This window comes from Phalacrocorax aristotelis, chromosome 2 (genome assembly GCF_949628215.1).
Source record: "Phalacrocorax aristotelis chromosome 2, bGulAri2.1, whole genome shotgun sequence".
NCBI classification, from domain to species: domain Eukaryota; kingdom Metazoa; phylum Chordata; class Aves; order Suliformes; family Phalacrocoracidae; genus Phalacrocorax; species Phalacrocorax aristotelis.
The window spans coordinates 7,739,009-7,766,791 of record NC_134277.1 but is presented as its reverse complement, the minus strand read 5'-3'; the positions used below and the strand labels follow the sequence as shown (position 1 = coordinate 7,766,791).

Here is a 27,783-nt window from a genome sequence, read left to right as displayed (position 1 = left end):
ATATTTATCTTATTCTCATCTGGGTAGCTGCAGTAATTCATTGTTTCCCCCCAAAGAATCTTAAATTATAGAATAGAGTTGTGCCTCCTGCTCTGTAATTCCCTCATTTGGATGATGAAAAGTACCAGTTGGAGAGAAAAAAAATGCCAATGCAGTCATATTTATTTTATATATATTTTAATGTACATATTTTTTGATGCTTTTGTTTACTGCCTGTATAGAAATTGAGAAAAAAATTGTTAAAGATTTCCTCGGCAGAACTTGGTGGTCACACAGGTGACAGTATGGCTATGATTTGAGTGGGCAGAAAGTGCTTCTCATGCTGGTGGAGAGCTGAGCATTATTTCCTTTGGCGACAGGAATGTTTGAGAACCTTCCGTACACATTTTTTTTTCTCTGTCTGTGCTTAATAATGACCGAGCTTTGTATTATTGCCAATCTAAGACTGTTCCATCATGTAACACATTGTACATCTCTAGAAATATTCCCTAATTTATGTCCACACTGACATCTTACAGCATCTGTGTGTAAACATGTTTTCTTGACTAGCTTTATTTTTTAATTCTTGTGTAAATTGCGTATGCCATTTATAAGCTTTCACTGAGTCCAGGTAAACAGAGTAAGGGTCTTGAAAAGACAGCTTTGTCTGTCAATTTGTGACCTGGCGGGCCTGGGACGTGGAAACAAACCTAGAGAGGAGCTCTGGTGGGTAGTGGGGAGAAGAGCAGCCTTGTGCTCTACTGGTAGGCAAAGTGGGGTTTGTGGAGCTAAAATGCCATTGTGTAGTCCTTCCCTGGGTTGATTCTAGATATTTTTGGTAAAAAACCAAACACAACACTTGGATCTTAGTTTGAACACTAGTTTAACTGTATATATTTTTGTGTCTGAGATATGAACTGATGGGCTATCCTGCCTCTGAAAGTGGAATCCTGCTGCTCAACAATAAAGTTGCTGTTTCTTAAAATCTCCTGATGCGTTTATTTCCATGTCAAACAAAGAAATAAGGAGCATGTGTACATCTTCATCCCTCTGGGCAGTTCTCAGCCTTCACTGAATTACGAGCTTTGCTTCTACTTTTGTTTGAAGTCCTTAATTCTGTAACAGTCCGTAATCCTCACATTTCCAATTACCCAGGTGTGACCATTTTTACTCATTGAGGCAGCCCTGTTAGCAATGCTGAACACAGAATATTTGCATTTCTCTAAGCAAAACTGCTGCAGAAAGAAGAATGCAAGTACAAATAAACTTCCTTGGGAAAGCAGCGTCAGTGTAGGCAGTAAAGAAGTTGTTGAAGTGGAACAGTGCAGTAAACCCGACGTTGATTGGATTTAAGGCTCTAATCGCTTTCCCTTGCACATGAGTCTCATATCTGTTGTTAACTTTAATGAGACTTATGTGCCAAGCCTGCAAGGAAAATCAGTCTTTAATTCATCTCGCTGCCAAACTGTTTCATTAGAAAGTATTCCCATGTCTTCCTGTTGAAAATTTGGTTGACAGTATTGACAGAGGCAGAGACCTTGCAATGAGGGATTTGCCTCGGATCTGGTAGCTGCGGTGAGAAACGGTGCCCGGGTAGATCCAACACATGTGCCGACTAGTGCGTGACTAAAGATCAAAAGCTCATTAGCTCCTGCTCGCTCCTGCAGTGACTCTGGGTAAATGACTTTCTGTTTTTCTTTCCTTCATTTCTAAGAAGGAGGATAATTTGTCCTTATCTCATCAATAGAGCTATTGTGAAGATGAATTAGAAAGTGTTTGTAGAACTCTCTAGGCATGAGAAGTTTTATTTGCATGTTATTGTGAACTTCACTCCTTATTAACCTGACCAGCATTTCTCCGAACTTTGGTGTTAAACTTTGGCCTACATATCTTATGTGAGTCCATAAAAATGAATACCAGGTGAGCAGCTTTGCAGTGCCTTAGTGGGTGTATTTATAGTAACGATCTTACAAACCCAGAATAACTGAAGAACAACAAGCAAATCAATTGCAGCTTGAAAAAATCCTAATTTGTGACCACTTTCTGCCTTCATCTTCATAATATTTTTAATTTGTTGAAATTCTTTTTCATGCTAATTTGTCCTGTGTGTTGCAAAAGCTACTTCAGCCTGTTGGCAGCTCAGGAATGGGAGCAGACCTTTTTGTTCCTTGGCAGCAGGTGAATGCCTGCTGCCTGTCCCCTGAAGAGCCGTCTAGATTCATGTTTGCCTGGCAGCCAGCAGTTCGGCCAGACCTCTTTGCTGCAGAGCTTTTCTGGGGGAAATTCCTAACTTATTTTCAAACTTCTGAATAGCATTTTGGCTTCAGAGTTTCTTTCTGCTCTCAGCACCCTGGGGGTTGCCTACTGGGCTGCCTTACCTCTAGAACTTAGACCCTTTTGGCTTGAAAGTGGCATTATTTAGGAACTGCTCAAAAACCTTACAACAATGTGGGACAGGCAACAAAGACAACCAAATTACGATTTTAAGGTGTTGAGGTACTTGAGTAAGGTAGGATGTTTTTCCTAGAGTCATTCTTAGTTGCTATAATTGATGTGAATAATTCTTTAGTTTTATGTAATATGCTGCTATTTGTGGTCAAAAGTATTAACAGATATCGGTGGGGAAACATGGCCTGTGGAGATTGCTGTTGTTGGCAATATAATGCAGGTTCTTGACTGCTATTAGTAGTAATGCCTGATATTTGTTAGCAAATAGTACTTGAGAGTCATCAGTCATTGGGAGGTCCACTGTGTGTTGTTCTGGGCTGGTTTGGCTCTTTCACTAGCAAAGGTTAAGAGCCTTATCATTTGGGATAACATTAAATTGTGTTCTCTAAACTAACCCTGCACTCTTTCAACTGAAACTACAATTATTGTGGCTTGAGTTGGTGATAGCTCTTTGGCAAAAAAAAATATTTCATTTTTCACTAGTTACAATGCTCTGAGATGTCCTAAGTGAAACATATTGTATTATATATGGACTATCAATCATGTTGTCCTTTTCCTGTACTCTTGCTACATTCCTACTTAGAAAAATAAATTACAGATTGTCACTTCCTTTTGTAGATCTTAGAAGAAATGTCTTCAGACAATAGTTAGTACAAATCTCAGTTGCTCAACTTCTGGACGGTAATGATGCCTATAAAGCACTACGTGGGTGCCTGAAGTGTTTCTCTCTCAGCTTGGATTGTTTTTGTGCATATGGATGGTAAGATTGGGGGTTTGTCTTGTTTTTCTCATCTATAACTTTACTATGGTGTTTGGCTTAAACAACCATCAAGAGGCAGGGAAATTCTGAGAGCATTTCAGTAATAGCTATTGGCAGATTGGAGAAAATTATAAATGTGGTCATTTCTGAATGGTTTTGCTCTGTTGGTTTACATGAGACTAAATGGTGTATGGGGATATATCTTTGTGAGGACCAATTCAACTGGTTGGGTTAGTTTTTCATCAGGATACAAAAAGAACCCCTCGAATTACTGGGAGGTATTCTAGAACTGCTCTAGCACTCCCTGGAGACCCTGAGAAGACTCTGAAGGCAGAAGCCCCTGGATGCTACTGGGAAGGCCTGACACACAGCTTGCATGGGAGCTGCACAGGGTTTTGTTGTGCTGTTGGCAGGCACTAACTGGAGGTGAGCCCAGCTTAAGTAGCTGATAACTCCCTGGGCTTTTTTTGGTCCAGTCAGATGTGCAGACTCCCAGTGTCCTTTCAGCTTTTATGTAGGTAAGTCTAAGAGATGGACTGAAGGGAAACATGCTTGTTTGGGAATGCCTCTGTGTGGGCTCCCAATGGTATGTTGGGCCAGGCTGCAATTCTCTTCAAAGCTTTTCTTTGGAAAGACCTGTGTCTGGGGAGCAGCACGCTTCAGTTGATTTTTCTCCCCTCACAGTCCTCTAGAAGTAGATGTGTGAGCCTGAGGTTTTAGCAGAAGCAGTGGTGAGAAAGACTGAGATTAAGCAGGATAATCCTAATTTTCAGCCCCTGAAGGACAAAACACAAAATTTACTTCATAGACCTGACCTATGCTGGAACAACACTGAGACAGAGAAAAGATGTAATTGTGTTGGAATATGTGTATTTTAGGATGTGTTTGGGATAAATTGTATCCTATATTTGAAACTAGAGTTTGAGCCTAAGAGATGGGGAACTGATATCTAATGAGGATGAATGTTCAGGACTTTGCATTTTATACGTTTGTTAGTTGGCAGAACAAAATGATGAAGAACAGAAATAAGAGGGAGCAAAAGAAGTGGTAATGAGAAACACAGGCAAATGTGTTTGGCAAAAGCCAAAATTAGCCAGCTGAATTAATAGCAGTGTATCAATAGATTAGCAAAATAAAATGAAGTACTCCCTAAAATTACACATTTTAGTAAACAGCTGTGCATCATAACCAGACGAAGCCAGTTTATGTACTCACTATTGGTTAAGGCAAGGGTGGCATCACTAATCTAATAACTTCCTTTCATATCTGAAAAAAAAAAAATCCTGTATGATGCTGCTTGGAGACATCTGCTTTTCCACTGTGGGGAAAAATATGTGCTTGCTGATGGAGTAACCTAGAAGAGAAGACATGTTCCCAAAGTAATAATACAATTTCTCAAATCATTGAGAAATACTAAAAAAAGAAATAAACAAACAAAAAGCCCAACCCCAAAACCAAAACCGAGTTCTGTAATACATCTTTTAAAAGTTTGTAAGAACCATGAGAGATTTATAAGGCAATTGAAATATGGGAGGAAAAAAAGGGAGGTAAGAGAAATCAGAGAAAATTAAATCCTGATTTGGTCTTGGGGCCTTATGCTTCTGTCTGCTGTTTTTCTATCTCATCTTGTTCCTTCAGTGAAAGCAACAAATCTGAAAGTTTTGGTCAGAAGAAACAGCAACAGAATATCAAAATCAGTTGGAATATGTTAGGTGTTAGGACGGTTTCAGGATGACGCACTGGCATTATCCTAGGGATATTGTGGGTTTGTTTTTCCAAGGGCACCTGTGCATTCCCACTTGGGGGATCTGGCATGGAGCTGTGAACTTCCTACTGAAATGTTGTACAGTTACAAAGTTGGGCCTAAAAGGTTGAGGTTGCTGAGATGGCATTGATTTAACCTTTCTGTATGTACAATACATACAGCAGAAACCTATAACTCAATTTTTTTGTGAAATTACAGACCTGCTTGTTTCTGACTTTTCTCTTGTTTTCCATCCCTTATAATTTGCCTCATATTTTCTCTGCTTCCTGTCCATTCCTATGGACATTCTTCTAGCTGCAGTGCCATTTTTCTATATCTCTGTATTCTCCTGTTCTCTTGCTTGTATTGATGTGCACTCTTTTTTATGTCTCTCCACGCTGTTCTGTTATTTGCTGATCTGTCCCCTTCTCTTGCCCTACTCTTTGACTCTTACGGTATCTCTGTGCCTCTTTTTCACTCGAATGCTTTCCAGGCAGGCTTCATCTTCCTCCTCTTTGTCTGAGATCAGCAAGGGAAGCATAGAGAAAAGATCTTTTTGACCTCAGTTTCTGTGTCTAGGACTCCCATGATCACAAGAGATGTGAAGAGCAATTTAGAGGTAAGTCCTGGCTGAGTCCTGTATCCCCAGATTGGGATATGCAGAGTAAACCAAACGTTATGATATTTTTCTCTTGCAGTTGTCTAATGAGCATGTGTGAGTAATGGTTGTTTCTTTCCGAAGATTTTTAGCTTCTCCTTTACTGAAATGCATGATTTATTCTAGCCTTGGGTAGGTCACCAACATTTAACATCTCAAGTATTTTCCACAGTTAAGGCCAGAGGTGGCAAAAATACAGTTGGATACAGTCGGGCAGAACATTTAATCGGCTTCTTTTCTTAAGGGCTTCTTCAGCCTATATTTGTGGTGTGTCGGATCACCTGAGTGACCTGAGAAGGTAATTTTGGTGCTCATTGTGTGAGCATGATACGTCTGACCATGTGAAGAAGCACCCATATATGTGCTACTTAGTGTGGTGGAGCTGCCTATATGTTGGTCACCCAACAGAAGAGGGATTGGGACAGACTGCCCTTCAGTGGCTCTGTGAAAGTCCACATAGCCCATCCCTGCTGAAAAAGATACAGTGTCCCCTTGCAGGGGGAAAATTTAAGCTTCTGTTCCCTTTCATGATTAGTCTCATAGGCTCTTTGGGTTTTTTTTTTCTGAAGTAAACTGGTAAGCAATAAGTAATCTGTATTTTTTTTTCCTCTTTTTTTTTTTTTTTTTTAAGCTAGCTGACAGTTGATTTCCTTCCTCTTTCTCTTTGAAGATCCGAACACTTGTTTTGTAGTTTGTTGAACTGTTGGCCCGAGGTATAGTAAAGTTCTCAAACCTTTGCAGCCCTGTGGTTACAGAATATATTATAAGATCTCAGGAACTGCATACTCACGCCAGAAAGTAAACAGCTATAACAGCAGTACAAAAAGCAGGGTTTTCTTTATTCTTTCACACACGGATTGGTGAATAACAAATATCTGCATCAGGTTTGGGGCCTGAATTCTTGATCTTATGTTTGAGATTTCAACCACAAGTTGTTTGAGGTTAACATAGTGTGAAACATGGATGTGTTTCCAGTTGTTCTCTTCACTAACCTTTTCGGTGCTTCGAGCTTCCTCTTTGGTCCTCATAGGTTACATAAAGAGTTCTCAGTGAGTTTGAATTCATAGACTCATAGAATCGTTAAGGTTGGAAAAGACCCTTAAGATCGTCAAGTCCAACCACTAATCTATCACTACCAAGTCCACCACTAAACCATATCATCAAGCACCACGTCTACCCTTCTTTTAAATACCTCCAGGGATGGCGACTCCACCACCTCCCTGGGCAGCCTGTTCCAATGTTTGACAACTCTTTTGGTGAAGAAGTTTTTCCTAATATCCAACCTAAACTTCCCCTGGCACAGCTTGAGGCCATTTTCTCTCGTCCTATCACTTTTTACTAGGGAGAAGGGTCCAACCCCCACCTTGCTACAACCTCCTGTCACAACACGCTCTGTTTCTGGACATGGTCCAGCAACTCGAGGTCCTTCTTGTGCTGAGGGGCCCAAAACTGCCCACAGTACTCGAGGTGCGGCCTCACCAGTGCTGAGTACAGGGACATTATCACCTCCCTGCTCCTGCTGGCCACAGTATTGCTGATACAAGCCAGGATGCCATTGGCCTTTTTGGCCAGCTGAGCACACTGCTGGCTCATACCCAGCCGGCTGTCAACCAACACCCCCAGGTCCTTTTCCTCCAGGCAGCTCTCCAGCCACTCCTCCCCAAGTCTGCAGCATTGCATGGGGTTGTTGTGACCCAAGTGCAGGACCCAGCACTTAGCCTTGTTGAATCTCATACCGTTGGCTCTGGCCCATCGATCCAGCCTGTCCAGGTTCCTCTGTAGGGCCTTCCTGCCCTCCAGCAGATCAACACTTCCACCCAGGTTGGTGTCATCTGCAAACTTTCTGATGGTGCACTCAATCCCCTCATCCAGGTCATCAACGAAGATATTGAACAGGACAGGCCCCAACACGGAGCCCTGGGGAACACCACTTGTGACCGGCCGCCAACTAGATTTGACTCCATTCACCACCACTCTCTGGGCTCGGCCATCCAGCCAGTTTTAACTCAGCGCAGAGTGCACCCATCCAAGCCATGAGCAGCCAGCTTCTCCAGGAGAATGCTGTGGGAGACAGTGTCAAAGGCCTAACTAAAGTCCAAGTAGGCAATGTCCACAGCCTTCCCCTCATCCACTAAGCAGGTCACCTTAAGCGGGTCATTCCTTAAGCACAGAGAAACAGGAGGCAGAGAAATCAAGCTAGACTAGCCTTGCTGTCAGTGGCAATCTTGCCTTGCTATTGGCTTTCAGAAACCATTTGTTTGACCATATTTGTCTTTAGAGGTAGGGAAAACTAGCTCTGGGGTTGCTTTAGTTGGCAAAGATACCTGTCAGTAGAGAACATGCTGTGCATGATGTATGCATGGTGCTTTTTTATTGACTATTACAAATCAAATACAATCTGTATGAATTTCATTAGATGCTTCTGACTATCCCAGTCCCAATGAATATATAAGGATTTTATATAAGCATATGCAAGAAGTGTTGAAAGAATATTGGTAAGGTTACAAAGTCAGTGCCTCAAAAGTTAGGAAATGTTTGGGTACAACATGTGTAGAAAAGAAAGGACTTTAAGATACCCATGTATAAGCCCATAATATAGCATTGGAGTTGGGCTAAGGTACCCTGCCAGGCTTTCAGCTTCCTTGTTGGCACATATACTGACATTGGGCTACCAGCTGCTCTCCTCTCTTTGGAGAGGATATGTCAATCACAAAGAAGAATAACATATTTCCTGCAAAAGGGTGCCAGGCAAATTGGTGAAGTGTTCTCCTATAGAGCACAGGTCATGTGTAGATGCTGTGACAGATGTCAGCCCTGTGTCTTGTTCTCTGTTGTCTCAGTTGGCAATTGGGATTTCTGTTTAGGCAACCGAATGCCACCCTTCATATCCATATGCTGTCCTATGAATTTAAACACTGTCTCCACCTCGTGATTGCTTCTTAATCACAGTTCTCATTCTGTGGATGTCTGAAATCAATTTCAATCCCACTGTGTAGCAAGTGTTTTCTTGTCCTCAAGAAATTCAAGAATCAAGTGATTCTGTTCTCTACCTCTCAATCCCTTGCTTATTTTGAGATATTTCCAGACACCATAACTACTTACTATCTAGTCTGGTCAAATTCTCTCATACTCCTTCTCTTTCTTCTTTTGAGGATGTCAGTTGTTCAGTCCCACTGCTGCCAGTGCTTATCCAGTGTAAGTGTCAAAGTCCCTGTCTAAAGTAGCTGATTTTAGGTATATTTTTGTAAGAAGAACAGAAATATTTGCCTGAGGCAGTCTGCCCTGCCAAATTAAAACTCTTTGACGCAAACCAACGATGAGCTAGAAATCTCCATCTAAAATTCACCAGAAAATTCTTTCTTGTACAGAAATGACATATTTTCTGCAGTATTTTTTAGAAATGGTTTAAATATTTTGGCTGAACTTTCCCCAGCCAGTTCCTGTTTGGGGCAGACGTGGCTTTGGAAAATTTCTGCCCTTTCTCGTTATAGTTTGGCTAGGCTTAAAGGCAACTTAAAACAGGTTGTTAAAATAGGATTTGCCAAATAGTAGATTCAGATGCAAACCCTGTTTTGAGCATGTGGCTGTAGCTGAAGCCTTACATCAAGTTTATGACTTTACAACTAGTTTTGTAAGGTATTAGAGCTTCTGACTTGTTCTGCAGCTTTCTGAGTAGCTGACACAGGAACTGCCTCTTAGTGATTTTCATAAACTGAAGAAATTTAGTAGTGGGGTAAGATCGCTATAGGCTGCTCTATATTGTCCTGTTACCTCATTTCCTCAATGAAAAAAAAAAAAAAGAGATTAAATTGGCCTGAGACCTTAGTTTAAGCAGCTGAATGCTTGTGGTTACATCTGGAGGAACAAGCTGATCTGGTGGTTGCTTAGAACAACAAATTGAGCTTCTTAAAAGGATCTGTCTGCAACGGCACTTGTTGTCAATGAGCAGATTGTGGGTGTGTATATGTGTGTGAGAGACAGAAACTTGAAGATACGTCCCTGAAGTGCTCTGCTTGCTTTTTTTCAATGAGAATAACTCCAGTTCTTACTAAGAGGTGCTTGTCTGTCAGCATTGGTACCAGCCATCAACAAAGGTTTCATGCTAGAGGGATCTACAGAACTTTTATTACACCCTATACACAGAGACACACAACAGTCCACAGCACATTTCACAGCTTCCAATACCAAGGCTTAGACCTGTCATGAAAACTAAAAGCCACCAGCATAATGTGCTATAGGAAAGGGGCTGGAGTAATCAAGAGTGCTACCAGCTTTTTACTTTGAACTTTACTTTCCTGGCAGGAAGAATTTGTTAGATAAATTTCCCAGGTGGCCCTGGAAAAGGGACCACACATAAAAAGATGAAAAACAACCAAACAAAGCACTTTCACATCAGGGCAGGAAGGAAGGAAGAAGAGGAATTCCCTCCTGTCCCAAACCCATCCATTTGTTTTAACCTTGAGTGTGCGAATCACCTCTTCTTCTCCCAGTGATCCAATATTCAGTCCATGCAGGAACATAACATTTGTCCTTTCTGTACATGAACATCAACTCTAGCACTAGGTTAGATAAACCTATTTATTTTTGTAAAATTGAGGTGAGTTATGGATCCAGGGAGAAGGAAGGCCATGTAATAAATTAATGGATGTTCCTGGCATTCAGTTTCCCCTGGATGGCTCTGAATCACTTGTCTGGGCAAGCTCTGGCTTGGAAGACCACAATTAAAGTTATCACAGACAGATCAGTAAAGGCTAGGAGATTTTGGGGGTACTGGCTGGGCTGGCTTCCAGCTGGGATATAGTCTAGAGTCTGACACAATACCTGGATCATCATTGGCTGGACTAGATATTGGAGTTGGCCCTGGGGAAGGAAATTCTACCTTGGAAATGCACTGCTAATATCTCTGTGGTGGTAGGAAAAAATAACAGACCTTGATGTTCCTATATATGGCCATATAGCACCATACAGCACTCCTGTCAATGTTAGAAGTTGCCCTGGATCACATTTTGGACAGGATGCCTGTTAGGAACTAGTTTGTACAGAAGAATAGTAAAGTACAGGGCATAGTAATTATTCTTGCCTAAAAATAAGCACAGTATTAAGCTCCATATTACATTTAAATACAGTCCCAGTCAGTGGTCACTTCCGTCCATGACCTTGAAATCTAGCATGTGAAATGGTGCTTTCCAGGCACTTATAAGAGTTTCATTTTCTTCTCCCAGTTCCTTTCTGCTTCCCTTCCTCCTGCCCTAGAGAAAATAAACGAAAATAGCTCTGTATCTACTGATGCTTGAGATGTTGTCACTGTATTACACAAAAATCTGACTTCACAGTCTAGCTTAAAAAAGCAATGAAAGACTACGTTGCAAAGTTAAAGTTAGAGATATTTCTCTTATTCCTTTCCCAGAAATAGTGTCTGCTGATAAAATTTTAGTGGAAATCTGTTCTGACAGTCCTGAGAGAGGTAATCAGGCTCTAACACCAAGGATTGAATTCTGTAGAGAAAACCCTTGTGTAAAAAAGCTTTAGCTGATGTGGAAGCCAGTTTATTACACGTCTGTGTGCTGTCAGAGTTTCAGCAGGAGGTCCCTGAGGACCTCCTGCAACTTGTTAAGCGTGGGTATTTCAGGAGCATTAGAGTGGAAGGCTGAGGGACTGGGAAAATTGTTTTCAAAAGCTGCTTTGCAATCAAGAGGAGAGGCAGCGGTCCTGGAGAAACAAATATCTCAAGCTGTACGAGGATGGAAATGTTTATTCTGTTTCAGGATGTTATAGCTGGTATATTATGCCACACTCATAATGTTTTCCCTTCAAGTGCTAGGAGAGGGCAATCCAGGAGTATTTCGTAGCTGTGATTCCTCTTCTTTTTTTTTTTTTTTCTTCCAAAATCGCTGACACCTTGTGCATTCTTGAAAAAAGTGCTGCTAATAATACATATGTGTAGTAATTAACATATTCTAAAGTAAATAAAATTCTTTCTTCAGAATATGGTAATGAACTGTAGGGGAGAATTATCTTTGGCAGGAGCACTGCAGAGGTGTCCAACAGCAAGGGCAAGGTTGAAAGACTTTCTGGAGTGGTTTGCATAGCCCTCAACCACTAGCTGTTTGTTGATCAAGATCCAAAGGTGCTGTTTGTTACATTTATTCCTAGTGTCCTGACCAAATGCTTCTTCAGGGTTTTTGATGCTGCTTATTTAATGCCATATTATTATCTTTATATCATAATCACACTAAATGACACTTTTTACTGTATAATATTCTGTAAAAAGGCAGTATAGCCGAATAGCGTATAGTTTAAAGAAGCAGGAAAGAACAGCCAGGAGGGGAGAAATGAGAGAGGTGAGGAAAAAGATCCGATATACAGAAAAGTTGTGAGAATGACCATTAATGTTTTTTCCTTTTTCATGATAAATACAAATAAAGAATAATTGTGGCATTCTGCCTTGTTCTAAATTGATACTCCTGCATTTTGCAAACGGGGCTGCACAGCCTGGTGTAGAAAAGTGATTTTTGCTGATAAATCAGTGGAAGAAAATAAGATGCCCAGACTGAAGCACACTTTTCCCCAGTCATGCAGGTAGTCAGCTTAGAGACTGGGACTGGGACCCGCATCCACCACCAGCTGCCTGCTGCAGTTGGAAAACATGTATAGACTCATAAATACTAGAAAAGGAAGGAAAAGACATTTTATCAAACATATAAGAATGTGCTTTAAATTACTGAATGTTGCCCAAGAAACAAGATTTCAGTCTCCGACCTTCAAAACAGATGATCCTGCTGTTTATGGGACTTGTTCCTGTTCAGAAGCTAATCTAGTGCTGACAGCTGGAGGGAAGCGGTTGGGCACTTGCGGGGTGATTTCTGTAAGCTCGGCAAGCTTTTAGACACATGTTATCCAAACAGCACTGTAACATAGTGATTAAAATAGATGTGATATAACAAAGTGGTATTTTGAGGTTTGGAAATGGTCTTGCCAGGATGTTTTCTAGTTGCGACTGGATAGGGTGCGAGGTAATCTCATCTAGGCTCCCATTCCCAGAAAAGGTTGGACCAGATGATCTATTGAGGTCCCTTCCAACTTGGACTATTCTTTGACTGGGGTAATGTTGGATCAAATTGGTTACTTTTTAAAATTGATATAACGTAATTTAGTATTCTGATTGCAGCCTTCAGTATTTTTGCAGCATAAGTATAGGGGTTGGTTTTGTTAGAAGTGATGATAGATATGAAAGTGGGACATCTCTGCTTACTTCTGGCTTTCTTCAGGGCTGGTTCTTCAGCTGTACTGCTTGATTTCCCTGAAGTGAGGTGCAGATGGAAATTAATCTCAGATGGCTACAACCTAACAATGCCAATGAAAATGTTCTTGGTGGGATTTTCATATTAGCACACCTTGTAATCGTAAGTGCTATCCTGGGAGAATTAAAGTAAGTGCCAGGAATCTTCAATTAAGTAGGTGGACTGGATTGTGTCTGTTGATAATGAGAAGTGGCTGTTGAGTAGTAAACTGGAAATGGTGAAAGCCTGAAAGACAGAAATCCTTGTGAGCAGAAAATGAGAGGGCCAGATGATGTGGTAATGTTAGTAGGTTATTTGCCAGTTCACATAGACTGGTAGAGGTGTCCCGTATTTGGTGCAGAAAATAATAAATAATGAACACGAATGTTAGAAGGGGATTTCGAAGGCAAAAGTGTCAACTTAGACAGCCAGGCTATGAAACCAGTGGATTGGAAATGCTGCTGGTACCCTGCCAGCCTCTGTGCCCCTGCTAATTTGAAAGGTTTTAATGTTGTGTTTTCTTCTTCATACAGTGGCTCAGCTCCCTTGGAAGACACTGACAGTACAATTATTAATAACATGGTATGCCCCTTCCTTAGGTAGGAGGACAAGGTTTGAACTGGGAGAGGAATTTAGTAACGTTTATTGAATTGAGCCCTGCCAGTGCACAGATGGCGCATCGGGCCAGTTTGCTGAACGCAGCAGGTTTGGGGCTTGCAGTGCTGTCCCCAGGTGAGAGTGGGGTATTTGAGGCATGTCTAGAAGCCTGGGTGCCTGTGGAAAAGGACTTCAGTGTGCACAATCAAACAAGTGATGCTTTCTGTGTGGGTTGTAGCTGTCGCTGCTATTTTATTCGTGGGTTTAGGCCAATACTGTGTCAAATGTACAAAGATTTTTAAAAAATAGTTCTTTTTTTCCCTGGTTTTATGAAAATGCTCAAGGTATGTTAAAAAAAATAAAATTGAACTCTTCTTAAACAAACCTAGCCAAGATTTGATTGAGAGGAGAGACCCATCAGCTTTCAGGGCTTGATGGAGTTTATCCAAGAGGTGGCTGGGAACAGAATATGGATACCCTGCCAGCCTCAACCACAAAGCCATCTTTCATCACTTAAAATATAGATGTAACAGGGAGTACGGACCATGGGAGGAGGGAAGACCTAAAAATATTCACGTGCAACACTAGCTTTTACATATGCATCTGTATCTATATGTGTATATTTTCAGATAGGTATTTGTATTCACACACACTATTACTCCTATTGATCAAAATCAGGGTATGAGTAAGGTGAATCCAGTGACAGTTTATACCCTTTTCTTTGTAGGGTGTAAAGGTTACAGCCTTTAAAAGGCTTCCCCTTTAAAGTTATTTCATGAACCTTTTGAGTGAAAAAAACCTTTTTTATATATGCCTTAGTGATTGCCTTGGTGCAATGCTGTGTTATCTTAAGTAAAAAAACAACCCAAAACAAAGCCAAACAAAAACCAAGCCAAAACAAAAACAGAATACTAAGGAAATAAGCTTTTCTTCTTCAATGATCATTTGTACTTGTGTTTATTTTTTTAAAATTTTGTTGGTTGTTTTTCTGTTGGGTTCTTTAAAATCAAATTGTGTTCACTTTTGTCTAGGCATATTTTGTTTATAGGATGTATTTAAAGTGCTGTTGCCTGTGGTCAGAGACTTCAAGAGTACACTCTTCTTTCTTTTAAATTATTGACATAGCCAAATTAGGAAGTAAAACCTAAACTCTGTGTGTGCTCTTGTCTATTGGTTGGTTGTTTTTTTGTTGTTTGTTTTTTTTTTTTCAAATAAGTCCCTGTGGTGGAAATCAAACATTTAATCTGAAAATAAGTGCACACTCACCAGGTGCATCCTATTTCCAGAATTGCTATTTGCAAGATTCTGCCTGTTAAATAAACACTGAACTTTTATCATAAAAGGCATCTATTTCAGAGCTCATTACCACATGGCTTCCACTGTGCTAGTGGACACCACAATAAAAGAGTGGAGCTTTGCCTCCAAGCACCTTGCATCCTTCTGGGGAGGGAATGTGGCTCTGATGAGAGGTCCCTGAGCTCCAGCATCAGTGGAGGGGAGCCGGGTGCCCCGACCACCAGCCCTTTCCCGCGTGGCTGCTCTGCCGGCAGCCCCAGCCCATGCTGGAGCATCCTCCCCTGAGCGCTGGGCAACCCACAGGTGTTGTGGCAGCAGATGAAATGGCCTGGCTCTCAGGTAAATGGTCCGTCTGTATTCCAAAAATCCCTGTGATCATCTGCAGTTACAGTCTAAAAGTCTGACTGCTCTTTCCGATAGGAACTAGCATAATATTCTGGATGTAACTATTCTTAAACTGTTCATGCCACTCTACAAATGTCCATGTCACTCATACCCATTACATTCGGCCCCAAAATGCTGCATGTCTCTAAATTAAAATGAGTGGATCAACTGGTTTACTTCATTTTCATTAAGCTGACAGATATATTTACTGCATTCTTTATGGTGATTTTGTGACTCTGTGTCAGGTTTTTGCATCACAATCTAGTTACTAAAAAAGTATTTCTTTTCTGGCAATGCTGACCTACTTTAAATGCTGTGGGGTGCTGTTACCTCTGTTTTTTTTTTCAAGAGCCAGTTAATACCAGCAGAGATCTTTGTACTTCAGCTTCTAAACTTTTGATGACATTTTAACTGCTCATTACTGTATGTAGGCAGCCACTTTATCCTTTTCTAGGTGGGCTCTTGCTTCAATTCAGAGTTAATGGTTACTATTTATTGCATACTTTAAACCTGCGTACAGCAAAGTTGCTACGTGCACATAGTGCTTTAGAAAACCCAGACTCCCCAACATGAAGAACATACCGTCCCTAGCCAGGCTGTGCAAAGGTGTGAGTATGTGGGTAATTTACCTGTGCCCTGGAGTCACGGGGACAACTTAAATGAAATAACTCAACATCCAGCATGACTGAGTCCTAAGATGAGTGACAAGTAGTCATGAGGTTCAAAGAAAATAAAACATGCTGTGCAGCATGCAAGAGCATCTTAATTCCCGGAGACTCGTGCTGTGGTGTTATTGTAGTGGGAAGTTTTCTTTTGGGTAAATAATTAGGGTTCTCCAGAGAGCTGCAGATGTGCTGTAGCGTTATATGTACTCAGCCACAAACACTAAGCCGAGCTTAAAATACTATAGACAGTTCAGGCGTGGCTAGTTTTATGTGGAGCTAATTGCAATTACCTTTTTCTCCTTGCTGCCTCATTGTTCCGCCCCATTCCCCTGGCTTTTTTGGAACTGACTCCCCCATTGCCCTTGCTGCCTCAGCCCCAAGAGCAGTGCACATTGCCCAGGGAGGGAGCATGAAGCAGCCCCAAGGCAGAGGGATCACGGAGGCAGCAGCAGAGCTGAGGCATCTCTGTTCATCCATACTCCTGTTGCCGTGTCGTCATGGACGTGCTGGTCCTTAGAGGTCCCACTCTGGGACCAGTGAAGGTGGAAAGTGATATTGCAGATGTTTTCATAGATTCTAATACAGAGCCTTGGGTATGCACACAGATATACAAGGATTTTACACTGAAGCCTGTGGTTAGAACTCTTACTCTTAACCCGCCAGTTCCTACTCCCATGTGGCTTTCTCCCATTTCTAGATACTGCAGTATCATCCTTCTTTGTTGTCTTGTGAGACTATTTCTGTCCCACAAGGGTGTTTTTCGCCCAACCCCATAAGGGGTATGCTAGAATCAGGGTAAGACCCATCTCCTCTCTTTCAGGACTTTTAAAATTCAGTGCCTTTTTTAGAGAAGGAGAGCGCTGGACTCTCTGAGCTGGTCCACAGGGTGTAATTCAGGTCATACTGAGCCACCAATTGCTGCTCTTGAGTTTTGCACACTTCTGATTCAAAACCTCCCAGAGCATCACTGATACCAGTGTCACAGCCCCTCCGAATGCCTTGTGCAAGACTGAATAAAGGACCACCAAGTCTCTGACATTAATTTTGCTCTCTGGTTTATTCTTTCATGGAGATCAGGACATACCTGAGGGACTTCAGCCCCATCATAGAGGATTACAGTCCAAAGTGTCAGTCCTTCACTCCATGAGTTCTTTGATGCTGTGTCCCAGCCCAGCTCTCATAATTCTTCCCTGTTGCTCAGAGACCTCCACTGACCCCAGACACAGCACAGCTTTGTGCTGGCACCTCTTCAGGAGTGCCTCCAGCCTTCTACTCCCCACTGTGATACAGGAAAAAGGCTGTGTCCACCCATCTGTGTAGCTGTAGACAGGGGGACAAGGTAGGAAAGGTGGTGGGAAGGGTCAGCACGGAGGACAGCACAAGGCTGCTGTTGTGCAGCCTGAAATACTGTCATTGTATGAACACCTAACGATTTCAGTATCATTTGCATTTGGGTATATATGAAAAATCCCCTCTGCTTTAGTCCTGCTGAAGAACTGAATGTATTAATTTAAGCATGTAGCTCTCCTGGTTTTGGTACCCGAGCTGGCTGAGGCATCTCTGGCACAGTGTGATCCACCTTTATTGCAGAGGCTTGCAGGTTGCTCCCTCCCCTGGGAGAGATGAGCACTTACTCACTGGGGTTTGGTGTTTCTCACATGGATGCTCTCCTTCTGGCTTGTCAACAGTGAGTCAGGAATCCCAGCTATTTGGTTCATTGCTTGGTAGATCATGCTGAAAAATTGCAAAGAAAAAACTGTGACTGTTTGAGATGAAGAAAGGAATAAACTGGGTTTCTGTTTTCATGGGTTATTTGTCTCCACTCATCTCTCTTAGCATTTTTGTTCTATCTTGGCCACCCTGATTTCCAGTTTTGCCTGATTTGGGGGGATGGACTCCACAGTTCATCCCTACCTCTTATTCTTGGGGCTTAATATTTTTTTCTCTTGTACCCCCCCTCTCCAACCCTTGCAGATCACCACTGTCCTTTGGCAAACATCAACTCTTGAGGTGCTGATTTTGGATGCCCTACTAAGAGCTGGTGTAGTTCATGGTGCAGTTCAGGAGTTTTCTCTTGCCTTGGGCTCTGATGGTCTTCCAACCACTACTGTCACTTTTCCTGCCCTTCAAGGAGTTGCTTCTCTCACCCAGGCATCTCTGAAGTGCATTGGCTTCTTGGCTGCAGGCTGCTGTGGTGCACATCTGTATTGTGTATTGCTTTTGGTTGCTGCTCCATGTGCTCATTTGGAGCAAGGATAGGGCAACCATGAACACCATGCCTGCGTTCCTTGTAAAAATATGAAAAGTCTTTCTTAATTACACATTGAACAAATGCCCTGTCCTGCCACGCAGGGCTCTGGCTCACCATGTGCTTCGGTAATCACTATATGCTGCCATGTTTTTAAGTGGTGTCTTCACAGACAGTAGCTCCATTGATTTCATGACACTGCTTGCTTAGTAAGAACAGGGAAACTATAATGGAAACAGGCCCCATGAAATCATCTAATTTATGTAGTATTTACAAAACCACCAAATCTTTGTGGAAAATTATAGAATATAAATAACACCAACCAATAGGCAGGCATTTTCAGTCTCCGCTGGGAAATTGTGGAAGGTTGCTGTACTGACAGTTTGAAATTTATGATACTTTATGCTTGTACTTGGACCAAAAAGATTAAATAGAGTTGGTGTTTTGGAACAGCTCAGGGGAATTGTGCAGGAATTGTGTGCAGCCGAATCTGAAGCTGATTGAGGGTCTGGCTCCGAATTTTTGCAAACTGGAATCGTTAAACTCTTCAAATGGAGAAACAAGATACAGCTGGTACAACACTGACTCTGTTTCAGCTGGACAAGTAATTTTGTAGCTCTACACTGGTGAAAATAATCATGAATCTGCTTTCCTCATAGTTTGTTCTTTGGACCATAAGTGAGTGTGTGATTCACTGTCAAAGGCACAAGTGGGTTTTGATGATTTGTTCTTCCCCAGTGTTACTGCCTGATAAAGTGTGAAAGTCGTATGGTCAGTCCAAACATGTGAGTGATCTGGAAGTGCTCCAAAATGAAATTTTTTTAAAGACACATATTTATAAAATGAATAATGACTGCTGAGCATGAAATGCAGAGACTTAAGAATCTGAAAAAAAAAAATTAGGAAATCTGAAAAACCTATTTGCATGGAAAGTTGATTATATAAAGCATTTTCTGGAAGCTTATCAATTGTCCTTAATATATAAGGAAACTGCTAGGATTTTTGATCCCTTTTCATATGGACTCCTAGAACTTGTTAACAAGGTACAGTTGAAAATATAATTTAAAAATTTTTTTTGGGTGATTTTACATGTTGCACCATCTTGTGCAAGATGTTGTACACTAATTCACTGCTGCTTTTTGTCACCGAGGCCGCTGCAGTTCAGTCCTGGGCCTCAGAATCTCAAATCAGAGCACATACACTTGAAATCCCAATTTGAAATGAGGTATTTCTTCAGAAATCAGTTTGTTTTTTCGCCGAATCTTCACTAGTTGCCTAGCCATCCACATCTGAGCCCAGGTATTTGACCTAGGAATATTTCAGTCATAAGAGAGGTTTCAATTATTTCATAAAGAATACATAAATATTTACATAAGCGTGATTCTGACACCTCAGGCCTGTAGACTCAAGAATAGCTTGGGCTTCTTTGGCAGAATACATCGACATAAATGTGAGTAGTCATTAAATAATGGTAAGAAATTATAACAATAAACCGCCTCTGCCTATTTTTCATCCCAGAAGGGTGAAAGAAAATGGCAAATTATTCAATGTTTTTCATGGATGTCAAAAACTGGACAGAATCCAAAAACTAGTTCAGCAAATATTTATGAAATGGTATCTAAACCATTAACTAACTGTTCTGCTTATCTGAGATGTAGTTGTGCAATCTGTTTCTCCTGCTTCGTACTCCTTATCCAAAGGTGGGGGAGGAAAAGGCATGTTTTCGAGGTAGAATTTGTGCCAAATCTGACTTTGAGACCAGAACCGGTTTTGAAGATTAATTTTAAAAATCCACCTTAGTAAGTCTGGGTGATTCTTGAAATTGGCTATATCAAACTGAGCCCTGTGAGTGAATTGAAAGGGATGATTTAGGGATATGGGACATTTTTCTGGCTGTTAATACCCCTTTTATTTGATCTGCTCTCTAATCAGAATAATCTTTTTGAGTTAGCAATACAAGGAGGCATTTGAGCTGAACCTTGCTTTGCAGTCTGGCTTGTAGGAGGACCTCTTTTATTCCAAGATGAACGCAATCTTCCCTTTTGCCCTCTCTAGGTCAGGCACAGATGCCTTCCTTTCTCCTACAGCTAAAGTAGGAGAGATGCAAATGTGTTTTCTTGCTCCAGCCGGTTAACTGGTTTCTCTGGTACCCCTGAAACAGAATTTAAGAGGAAGCTTGTTTATTTTCCTAAACTATTTGTATATTCTGCATGCATAAAACGTTCATTTAGCTGGGGAAAAACCTTCTAAATGCTAAAAATTTGTTCATTTCTCTGTTAAAAAAGGCTGCCACTGAGCTTGTCTTAAAATCGTTCAAGTAATAGCTACCCTTCATGGGTGAAAAATGTGGACCATTTTTGGCTTCTTTGCTCTGAAGGGACTTGTTTTATCAGATGGAAGAGCACGCAGCACGCCAAGGGAAGGGAGGGCAGCAGCCATCTCCTAGGACATGCTCTCCACCTGGCACACGAGGGGCATCATCTGGACCTCACCTCTGTTGCTGCTGAAGAAAATGTACTGCCTGGCTTCAGTGACATTTATCATTTGATCTAGATAGATAGAATTAAGGGTGGTGTTTGTTGCATCCGGCTGCAAAGGGTGCAGGGTCCTGCAATGAATGGGATAACTAGACTGAGAGTGATGCATAGGCCAAGCCCACCTCACTCTACTGCTTTAGTGACCAGTAGCCATTAATTAAAGCAAACCCTCCATGTTAAAAAGTATTTCAATACATCATCACAAATGTTGTTTCAAAATGGCCAAGAAAGGATTGGCAATGCTTCATGGCTCAGGATCTGGCCACCTGTTTCTCCAGAGAGGTGTCAGTTCATTGTACAAGTTTTTTGATGCCTTTTGATAAAATATTGGAAGCTGCAGAGATGATCGTTCTGCCTTCATATTAGCTTTTTTCCTACCAGAGGTGACCTCATCTGTGGCAGCCTTTGATAGTGTGTTGGCCAAGGATATGGTCCGCAGTCTGGGGAGTGATTTCTTCGCCAGTAAAGGACACTGCAAGGTGGTTTGGTGGAATAAGCAAAGCTGAATGTGCTTATAAAAAGGGATTTTTCAAATAATTCTTGATGAAGAAGAAAACTCAGATCCCCACCGTCCCTCAGTTCCTACTGGGAGAGTTTGCACTGCTCTGCTACCGCTTGCTCATGTAATATCCTTTCAAAATATCTCCTATTATCTTTGACAGTAATGTTATACGTTGTGCTCAGACATTGTGTTTTCCCAGTGAGGTCTTTATAATAAATCACAAAGTCAATTAAGTCTTCCTCTGTTCATGCTGCAGATGGGAAAACTTAAGCCCGGAGCAATAATGTGACTTTTGTACAGCTACAAAGTGGACTTGTGGTTAAGCGGGGAATAGGGCTGTTACGGTGCAGCAGATACTCCAGCAGTTGCAAATGCATCTGCTGCTCTGTGCTGCCTTCTCCCAAGTATTCGATACCGGTGCAGACGCAGTGTCAGTTATCTGAAACTTCTGCTATTGAAAACAGGACCTTTTTTCTCTTCTGATCACATTAAAAACGTCTGTGGTTATTTGAACTCTCCAACTTCCCTGCTGTACCCGCAACATTTAGCTAATGCACCCAATACGGTGCTTAATTACCTGCTTGTACCGTCCGTGCGCATCGCTGGCCCCCATCAGAGTTAATGTGACAGGTTGCTGCAGTCATGTAATCGAATCCTGTGATGCCTAAAGCATTTTTGGCAGGGAGCCTGCAGCAAGGGAGAAAACCACCGCCTGCCTTCTCCTGCATTACCTACCGCTCCTGCCATCCTCTCGCGGCGCCGCGATGGGAAGGAGGAACACACCCAGCCCTGGTCCCCATCTGTTGCAGCATCGGCTTCAGTAGCAGAGCCTGAGATGTTCAAATGCGCTTGCCTTTAGGGAAAAGCTTTGAATGCAGTTCTTCAATGGACGTTTCCAGCCAGACTGCAGGATTTTTCAGACCTGTAAGTCAGAACGGGGCTTGATTGTCTGTGGGTTTCTTTGGGTTTGATTTTTTTTTTTTTTTAAATTTATTTCTCTTGGGAGGGGGAATAGGTTTTGCATTCATTTAGGTGGAAGCCTGAGTGCACTGCAGGACTCTGCCAAGAGGCAGGCATTCTGCAGGCTGTGTAAGAAATGCTCGGTTCTCGGGTGTTTTGGTCTTTTTCATCGCGTTTTGTCTCTTTTGCATGCAGGGCTGGCACAGGGCTGTTGTCCTGTTTTTAGAGCATTTAATTACAATAGATAATCCAAGGCTGAACAAAATGTTCTTTTATCTAGTTAAAGAATGTAGCTTGGGTTTTGGTTTTCTTTTTGTTGGGTTTTTTTTTCCCCCTGGCATAACTTTTCCTTAGTGTTTTGGAAAGAGACATTATCTTTTGGGGGGGTGTTTATTTAATTTCAGCCTAAAACCATCTGGTCTCTGCATCCTGCAATGCCTGGTTTCTCATACTGCTCATCTCAGAGCAGCCTGAACCGCTGGGCAATTAATTGTCATGGGTAGTCATTGCAAACCCCAAATCACAGGTTTTCAGGAACTCCTCTTTCACTTATTGATTTTAATTCGATATTTGCTGAGATTTGTCAGGATAAAGATGCTTATTACATGCAAGAGGAACCCATGAAGCCTTTTTCCCTTTCTGCTACCAGACTTAATGCTGAGCACTTGCAATTTGCGCTGCAATTAATAGACCTGTGAGATAATGAATGTCCAATAACGAAGAGGCTGGCTCTTTCCTGGGATCAGACCTGGAGCCTGAAGGGTTTAAAGGTGCTCCGTTAGTGGGGTGATGGGAGGGGTTTGGTGAATAGCAACTGAAATTTATTCTAGTACAAGATGCAGGGTATTTTGCCAGCATCTTGTGTGTTTTGCTTGTTGGTCACTGTGTTTTAGCTGCTGTTAAAGGCCACAGGAGACATTAGCGTATCTGCCTTTGGGCAAGAGATTTCACCCTCAGCTCTATCCCCCGTATGGGCTGAAGAGTCGTGAGTCTGGGAGAGGCTGGAAAGCAGAGGCTGCAGTGACTTCGAGCAGCCCTGGGAGGTGAGAGAAACTTGAAGTTGCTGAATTTGGGAGTCTGGGGGGCAGGAGCATCTGTCGGAAGAGGGAACAACGGGCAGGAGGACGAAACGGATCCTGCTGACATGAGGCCAACCATGGATCCAAAGGGAGGCAGCGGGAAACCCAGCAAAAGGGGAGTGTTGCACTTCAGTTTGGTCCATTTTTGGTACTGGGAGTGGGATAAGAATTTATTTATTTTGAAAGATGCTACAGTTTGAAATAAACACAAAAACCCACCCCCCCAAAACCCACCCCATCAATCTGTACTAGGATGTCTGACACTCATCAAAAAGAAATTAGGAGAATTAAAAGCAATATTCTTGCAACCCTTTAAAGGCAAACCACAGAGCAGGTGCAAATCACTTGTAGCCAGAGTTTGCTTCAGGCTGCAAACAGCCACTGGTTTTTCCATCAGGAAGAGAAAATCCCTGTCATTTCATCATGTTTGGCCACCCAAGCAGGTCCAGTGATGAGCTGATTTGTAGCCAAGGAATATTTAATCATCTTAAATTTAAAAGAAATGGGAATTTAAAAACTGTGAGAGCTTGTTATCTTGTCTGTATACACACAGTATATGATTATATACACTTAGCATATATATTCTTCTTTATGAGGGCATGTTTTCTATGTGTGTAAAGAAAATTATGCCCTGTGAGATGAGCTGTAGCACATCTGCATCTGGGAGGACTTAGTCACCCGTGACACTGTTTCTGTTTCTCACTGTAGGTGCTAATGCTTTTGCCTTTAGAACTGATACATATTTTGATAAACTTATCTTCCTCTGAGGTAGAAGACACTTTTCTAATGGGTATTTAACAACTTTTAATGCCTGATTTGGGTTCTAAGTCCAAGTTCCATTCCTAATATTACTCAGAATAAATGTGACTAAAACTTGGATTTAAATGCATACTAATAGTTGTACAGCTATTTAATAAATATAGGTGAAATTAACATTCTTGATGAAATAGAAATAATAAATATAGTTTAGGGTCGTATTACTTGCATGAACTTCATTTTGGTAGTCAGGAAAAAAAAGTATTTTTCTATAAAAATAAAAAGCAAAACAAGAATTAAAAAATGTTATTGTGAATTAAATTTTCCTGCTTGTTGATTTAATTTCACCTTGAGAAAAAAAAATTGGCTTCATTGTCTTTTGCTAAGTTTTGTTTCCTGCTTGGGTGCTTGTTTCTTTTGTGGGAGGTTTTTGGTGACGCTCCTTGGCAGGGCAGGTGTCCGTACTGGGGTGAACCGCAGGCAGAGGGTCTCCCCGTGCCTTGGTTTGGTAATTCCAGTGTGAGCTTTATTTTTTTGTGACGAATAGGTTTGGACTGTCTGCCACATGGCTTGGAGCAACAGCCAGTTATAAAATGGCCTCTCCCGCGCTGGGCTCGTACTCTGCCCATCTGTCACCGTGTCCAGGGTATCCTGCTAACTTGGAAACATTTCCCACAGTCTCTGAGCAGGATCAAAAGCTTCTTGACACATTTTGATGCACAAACTGCCAGCCAAATCAAATGCAGATTTGCCTGCTCACCAATGTCTGCTGGGTTTCAAAACCATTGCAGAGGGCAGAAATTACTTTTGGCAATGTATGTATGTAGATATTGAGCTTAAGTTTTCAATTGGATTTACCTGAACGCGTGTTTGCTTGTCTTTTCTCCACAGCATATTCAGAAAGATTCATTGTAACTGTGATGCTTAAATGGGCACATGAAGAATAAGATGGTTAAAATCAGAAGACTCTTACTAAAGGAGCCAGAATTGAATATGGCTCATCAGTAACATTTTTTTTTTCCTGCATTATATCTACACTAGGAACAATTCATGGAAAAAAATAGTAGACACACATGAAAGCCATAGCCCTTGAAAGAAGCCTGCAGCTTATTTGGGGAGATATCTGCCTTAAAATTTTTGTGTTGCATGTACAGTAATTAGAAAAAAACTCAGTGCATGTTATTTCTGTCCTTCCCTTTCCATATGAGGATTATTTCCAAACTGGACCCACTGTGAAAACTTATTTTCAGTGATGGTTCTTTCAAGTGAGAGTGAGTAATCCCTTTGTTGTGTTTTTCCATTTGTCTCATTGATCACAAGATTTTCCAGATGGGTAAACATTTTATCCATCTTTCTTCCAGAGATGGTCAATGGTGTCTTCCAACACCTTTTTCTGAGCAGAGCTGTGATGCTTTTTGAAGCATATCCCTTGAGAGGGTCTTAACAAGTCGCCAGGGCTTGGTGTGCGGAGGCCTGGAAGCGCGAGAGATACTATCCCTTGGATTTTCCTTTAGATCGTGCCAATTCTCTTAACAAACATGTTTTTCTCAGAGGTCCTACAGCTGGCCTGTTTTCTTAAAATTTAAATTCTAATTCTTTCAGTTGGACACAGCGGCTCCTTCATTTTCACTCCAGCAGGCACTTACCCCTGTCAAAGAGTTAACCCTGTTTTCTCCACAGCAGCCAAAGCTGTGTAAAGAAAATGTACATTTTAGTAATACTTAGAAATGCCAACAGAGCTTAGGACTTCATTGTGCTACTCATTGTATGGATGCTTATAGTGTGTCTAGACTGCAAGCAAAGACGTGATTGAAGCTGGGCTTAAATTAGCCCGGCTGAGTCCTGACAGCTGTACAACGGTGGGAGCGAGGAGCTCGAAGTGAGCTAAATTGCTGGAGTATTTACTTAGCCTCCCGCGGGGATTTTGCAGCCTACGCTAACCCGTGTGTTGTCATGGCTACACTTTTATCGGTGCTGTGTGGAGCTGGGTGAAGGCGACCTGGTGTAAACCACGCTTGTGATTGCCGTGTAGACATGCCTGTAGTAAGGTACAATTCCTTGTCTGGACAGCTTGTTTTCTAAAAGAGGGGGGGAAAAAAAAGGAAAATTAGTTATTTTATTCCCACTTTATAGCAGTAAAGAGGGAGAGGTAAGAGGCAGGGTTCATTTATCCTATGTTGGATCATGCGAAGTTTAAGCAAGTCATCTAGCCTCTCGTGTACCAGGGGAATGGGAGCACATTGTCCATTGGAGAAGCTGGCTTGTCCCTGCTCTCTAGGCTGGACAAATATTGTGGGGTAGATGACTAGTGTTTTGGGTGGCTGAAGTTAGGTGACAGATATCCCAACCTTGATGCCTTCCCAGATGTAAACCAGAAAGCCAGAGCAGGCAATGGAAGTCTCATCAGTTATGAAGCTATTCTGGACTGGACATGCAGTTTGGATTCCCACAGGATGAAAGATGTAATGCAATTTATTAGTATTGCATGGCACCGCTAACTGGAGAAAATAATAATGGTACCAAATCTCAGCATCTCTCAGCTGAAAGCCAAGGGTGGGACCCGATGGATTTAGAAGCTGGATTAATGCAGAGTACTGTACTATGAATGTGATAACGTTTTCTAGATTATCTCTGAGAATTTGAGCTTTCTTCTATCCTTGAGGGCTTCTTATGTTGCCAGCTTCAGCAAAATGCACCTTTAAATAAGGAGTTCAGAGCATGAAGAATGAAGACATCCGTTCTTTTCAGAAAAGAAAAATAATAGTTTAGCCTATGAAGTAAAGCATAGTGTATATATTATTCTCTTTTTACATATTGTGCTAAAACTGTAAGAAAAACTGTAGCAAAGTGCCTGTAAACTTTGTAGCCATGGAATTGTTCTCTGCAGCTGCAGAGTGACGTAGGAAAATGTGGCAGGAAAGCATCGAGAGGGAGTCTGCCCTCATCGTGGGCTCTATGTGTTGTACCCTTTAATCTCCCATTCAGATCTTCAGCACACCAAGCACAGAGCCATCCTGTTCTTCCTTTCCTTGCCTTGCCTAATTTTCGCCTTGCTTCTGCATTTTTTCCTTTCTTTTTTAGTTGAGGGACTACTTGATCAGGTCCCTTGTTTGCCTGGCTTCCCAGCTATAAGCTTTCTTCTAATTGTTAAGATTATTCACAGTTATTAACCAAAAAGAATATAAAGAGGAGGCAACAGGCAGCTGTCTTCCTAAATGCAGTGAACTGGAAAAAACCGTTGCCATCCAAGTATTTATGGCAGAGATTTTCTGCCTAGTGTGAACATCCCCTTTTTTAGTCATATATATGCAAGGGAGAACCCTGCAAGTCCTTCTCAGATAAGGCCATCAGCTGGAGGTTTTCAGTTCTGATTTTGTTTTGTTTTACTCTTCCTTGAGGAAATGGTTTTCGAAGAGATTGGCCTATAGGGAGTGGGGAAAAACATAAAAATGCGAAACACAGTGACTTGTAAAGTAGCTGAAGTGTAGAGATGATTTAGAAAGCCTCATGATGATACTTGCTTTGCATCCCCTTCAGATTGCCCCCATGCTGCAGCTTCTCAAGTGTTTTCATTACATTATGGCAAAATCATCTTTTGTTTCCTGTGGTTTTGCTGTTTCACTGTGGCTGAAGTTAAGTTTTATAGCAAATGCGTGCTTTTCTCTGCAAATATATTGGGATCCTGTGTCTTGTTTACGTAAGACAACCGTATAAGTATTGGAAAGCAATTCTGTTAGCACTGAGTATGTGCCATCTGAAGGGTAACATTTCCAGTCTCCTGCAGTCCTTTCCTGTAGTCTTGTCTCTGTTGTTTCTTAATTCCCTCGTCACTCATCTGACCACATTTTCCAGGTCTGAGGTATGTTATCTTCTGCTTTCACCTTCTGCCT

General features: G+C 41.7%; 1 protein-coding gene across 3 annotated transcripts in view; it reads left to right on the top strand.

Annotated features, from left to right (window-relative positions):
• Nucleotides 1-27,783, top strand: part of PRKAG2 (protein kinase AMP-activated non-catalytic subunit gamma 2) — a 231,560-nt gene that overhangs the window by 35,991 nt on the left and 167,786 nt on the right. Inside the window, exon 1 of one of the 3 annotated variants that reach the window (XM_075082283.1) lies at nt 21,969-22,022. The exons of the other annotated variants lie outside the window; for them this stretch is intronic. Within the exon in view, the coding sequence (XP_074938384.1) occupies nt 21,984-22,022 (39 nt within the window). The 5' untranslated portion in view covers nt 21,969-21,983. Of the gene's footprint in view, nt 1-21,968; nt 22,023-27,783 lie in introns of those variants that run through there. 3 annotated transcript variants of the gene reach the window in all.